Consider the following 4,194-nt stretch of genomic DNA (forward strand, 5'->3'; position numbering starts at 1 on the left):
GTCGTTGTGGGTGTGTCGAAGGAGGTTTTGTGGGGGGGGCCACCCGCAGGTCTCCTTTGGTGCCGGGGTGGGTGAGGAGGGGCAGCGGCTGGGAATCCATGGTCTGGGGCACGGACTCCAAACTCGGGGCTGGGGACACCCCAAGGTGTCCGGCTACCTTTATAGTTGTCAGTACGGAGTCACTGAACACTTAACCAAGTTATCGAAATAAATTCGGCGTGCGTTTTTTTTACATACTGCATAAAATGTGTTACTCTTTGATGGTATCAAATGAGTATTGAGTAACTAGATCAACGATAATCTCGTACAAGTAAAATACCAAAGAGTTAGGAATCAGAGAATTAGGTCTGTTTATGTACAGAAGGAGGAAGGTGATAGAAGGCCTTATAGTAGATGCTCAATAAGTGTTTATTGAATGATGGATGCTTAACTTCTATAGATGCTGGGTGGATGAAAATAATCGTTATAACTCACCGTTAGCCAGTATATGCTATGAGTAGGGGCCAGGTCTGTTTTGCTCACCATTGAATCCCCAGCACCTAGTAAAATACCTAGTACACACATAGTTAATACTCGTTATATTGTTGAATGAATAAACCAAAACTTGAAACAACCCAAATAAAAATCTGGTTCCTTTGTGGTTAGTGTGTGTTTTTAGTGTCCTGAGGAAGTTCCAAATGGTCTTTCTATTTTAAAGTCTTCTCCATACCTGAATGTTGCCATCTTTTTTTCTCACAGCATTTTCAAGGAGTTTTATTTACTCATCTTTGTTTCCAATTTACCTCTACAACCTTTTTTCTCCCCCCCCCTGCATATTTTAATAAATTTTCTCTGATAGTTTGATTCGGTTTCATACTGCTCAAGGGACTGATCTTTTTTTCTCACAGCATTTTCAAGGAGTTTTATTTACTCATCTTTGTTTCCAATTTACCTCTACAACCTTTTTTCTCCCCCCCCACACACTGCATATTTTAATAAATTTTCTCTGATAGTTTGATTCGGTTTCATACTGCTCAAGGGACTGAACTGCTCTTCTCTTTGTTTGCAGATAATCTGCCTGATATGTTTTCTGTTTTCTATGATGTTTTTATTTACATGGTAAAATTGCCAGGAATTCTATAAGTAGAACTAAGTAAAACTTCAGGGTTTAGGTAGAATGTTTTGGATGTGGTTTGATGGTAACACCTTTTCTATACTGTTCTCTTACAGATAGAATTTAAAGAACGCTGTACTCAGTGTGCTGCTGTCTCTTGGGGTCTTACTGATGAAGGCAAATATTATTGCACTTCTTGCCACAATGTTACAGAAGTAAGTAACAGATATCATTTATGAATTTGCATATGTTTTAAAAATGGCTGTTTCAGCCTGATATGTAGCCTAGTTTCCAAACAATTGATGTGTTTTTGCTATTAATTAATTAATTAATTATGGCGGCTGGCCAGTATAGGGATCCCAACCTGTGACCTTGGTATTATAAGGCTGTGCTCTAAACTACTGAGCTAACCAGACAGCCCAGAATTGATGTATTTTTATCACTCATGCAGTGCCCAAATTTCAAGAACGTAAGTAGTCATCAAGTACTTACACATGGGTTAAGGAATTTGTAAATTAGATGGAGTTTGAGGATGAGTTTTTGAGATTATGCTGAGCCACATTTATAAATGATTTCCTGCTGTGTGGCTTAAGGGGAAATAATTAAAATTGTACTTAAAAAGTGACACATTTCTTTTTATTAATTAATATTTATTGAAGAGTTTTTAATGTGTTGTAGCTTAGAGGTTTGGAAGATGGAAAGATTGAGGACTATTGGGAGTGTTGGAAATATGCTTCATTATCATTTTATCTCTGTAAAGTGTCTTACTGATTACAAAGTGTTTTCTTATTTATCTCATTTCCTCCTCTTAACAACCTGTGAGGTACATTATTATGCCTATTTATAGATGGGGCAAGTAGGGCTCAGAGTTGTGTGAGTTTGCCAAAGTCACGAGTATAAAGTGAGGAGTCAGGACTTGAACCTGAGTCTTCAGACTCCAGTGTTCAGCTTACACCATCACACCTGCCTCTTAAAATAGAGATTGCCATCCTGTCCTGTGTAACCTTGGTAAATGAGGCTACCTTCACACAGGGAGTGCTATGTCCTGTTCTGGTGACCACACCTTCAGGCCAGTATAACCAAAATAATCAAGGGAATGGACAGTCTGCTACTGGAGAGTCTAACTAAGTATGCCAGGATTCTTCTGTCTGGTAAAGGATTTGCTCAAAGTCTACAGAGCCAGGAAAAGACAAATACTACCTTCACCATATAGGCTTAAGAAAGGCAAATTTGGGACAGGTAAAAGTAACTGTGTGTACTTCATGCAGGGACCTGATTTACCTTCCTACCTTAATTAAAAACCTAGAAAAAATATATGAAATAAGTAAAAACATTTTTTTTCTTTTGAGAAAAGTGGTTAATTTAGCTTGCAGCTCAATCACAGGTGCTTTTCCTTGAGACGATCATCATTCTTCAGTCTGCAGCTGGAATGCTTATGTCCACTCTTCAGTTAGTCCCTGGATGAAATTGTTGGGGCGATGGAGATGTTTATCATCTTGATTATGGTAATGGTTTCATAGACATATACATACACACACAAACACACAAATCCAATTGTACATTTGAAATATGTGCTGTTTTGTCCTCTGCCTCCGTATGTGTTAGGGCACTAGCAGTTTTACTCACCATTGCTTTTGAGCACGGTGCAAATGTAAACACAGTGCAGGAAGATTGTGTGTAATGGGTTATTTATATAGCAGATGAAGTCAGCATACTATTTCTGTTGAGATTGAACTACATTAACTAATTGTTTATTTTATTTCTGTGTTTGATAATGTTTCTATTTGGTTCTGTCCAATCAAATCTACTGTAGTATTTTTTTAGTTTGAAAGATCCATACCACCATGTAGCTCCACATTTGAAAAACTGTCAACCTGCCTGGAGTAACTTGTCAAGAATGTAGAATTGTTGAAGGTGGGCAACATCTTTATAAAGGCCAAGAACCTAGCCCAGTGCCTTCTTTTTATACAATAGGCAAAGTTCTGTGTTGCATAACTTAGTAGTTATTCTTGGCTTTATGGCAATCCAGGCATGTTCTTCACATAGGATACCATGTGGTTGGTGCTTCCTGGAGTTGTATAGTGTGATGATGTTGAAATCCATTGGGCAGGGAATGGCTCATGAGACAGTAGTTACACCTTTTAAGAACAGAAGTCGTGGTACAACTTGCCCTATTTTTCTGTCCCTTTCATTGCCGTCCAGTTTTGTATATAATTCTTCAAGCTCTAGATCCCTGCAATCTGGGAAAAGGCCTTCTGAATTGGTAAAGGAACCAGAATGTTATCCTGGTTTATTTTATCCAGGAAAAAAATGTAAGGTCTAAGTCTGGCCATTATTTTATTTTATTTTATTTTTTTTGGCAGCTGGCCTGTACAGGGATCTGAACCCTTGACCTTGGTGTTATAACACCACATTGTGAGCTAAGTGACCACCCAGGCCAGTTTAGACAATAGATATTTTTGCAAGTATTTCATGAGCATTTTTAATAAAGGTTTAGTATAGACTTGTATGAGTTTAATAGATTTTTGTGATTATAAGTGCACTGCATGTTTATTGTAGAAAATTTGGAAATTGTGAAGATGAAAGCTAAAAATCACCAATAATTTCAACACACATTTCAATAGTTTCCATTTAGTGTCTTTTTCTCTTTTTTTTCCCCTACGTATTGGAGGGGAAAGGGGATATGTGTGAGTACCATTGAGTCTTCTGTCTTAATAATTTAAGTATTTTCCTGTGGTGGGCTAAACATTTGCATATATTTTATTGACTGTGTAGGTATTCTATAACATAGCTATTCATCAATTTAATTAATTATAGCTCTAGTTTTGGATGTTTAGCTTTTTCTAGTGTTTTGCTACTTCATATTTTTTCTAGTTCAGATTTTAAGCCTTTTTTTCCTTTATAAATTTTGCCTGTCTTTGCTGGATAACTGCTTTGATATTTATTCCATAATGTCTTATGTTCTTAGTGTGGCCAACTCAGTATACCACAATTGCTTTGAGTATGGTTTCTGTGACTAGAGAGACTGCATTCCCAAATTCCTATTGTTAGAGCCATGTCTTTTCTTTTACTTTTTGGGTGGGGAGGGAAGGGGGATGGGG

At 37.4% G+C, this 4,194-nt stretch overlaps 1 protein-coding gene across 1 annotated transcript in view; it reads left to right on the plus strand.

The window, feature by feature from the left end:
* Positions 1 to 4,194, plus strand: part of LOC103605300 (TATA box-binding protein-associated factor RNA polymerase I subunit B-like) — a gene marked incomplete at its 3' end in the record, with an annotated part of 25,357 nt that overhangs the window by 1,129 nt on the left and 20,034 nt on the right. The window contains exon 2 of the mRNA XM_008589878.1: positions 1,210 to 1,308. Coding sequence (XP_008588100.1) covers positions 1,210 to 1,308 — 99 coding nt within the window. The remainder of the gene's footprint in view (positions 1 to 1,209; positions 1,309 to 4,194) is intronic.

Source organism: Galeopterus variegatus, unplaced genomic scaffold (genome assembly GCF_000696425.1).
Source record: "Galeopterus variegatus unplaced genomic scaffold, G_variegatus-3.0.2 Scaffold5709, whole genome shotgun sequence".
NCBI lineage: Eukaryota > Metazoa > Chordata > Mammalia > Dermoptera > Cynocephalidae > Galeopterus > Galeopterus variegatus.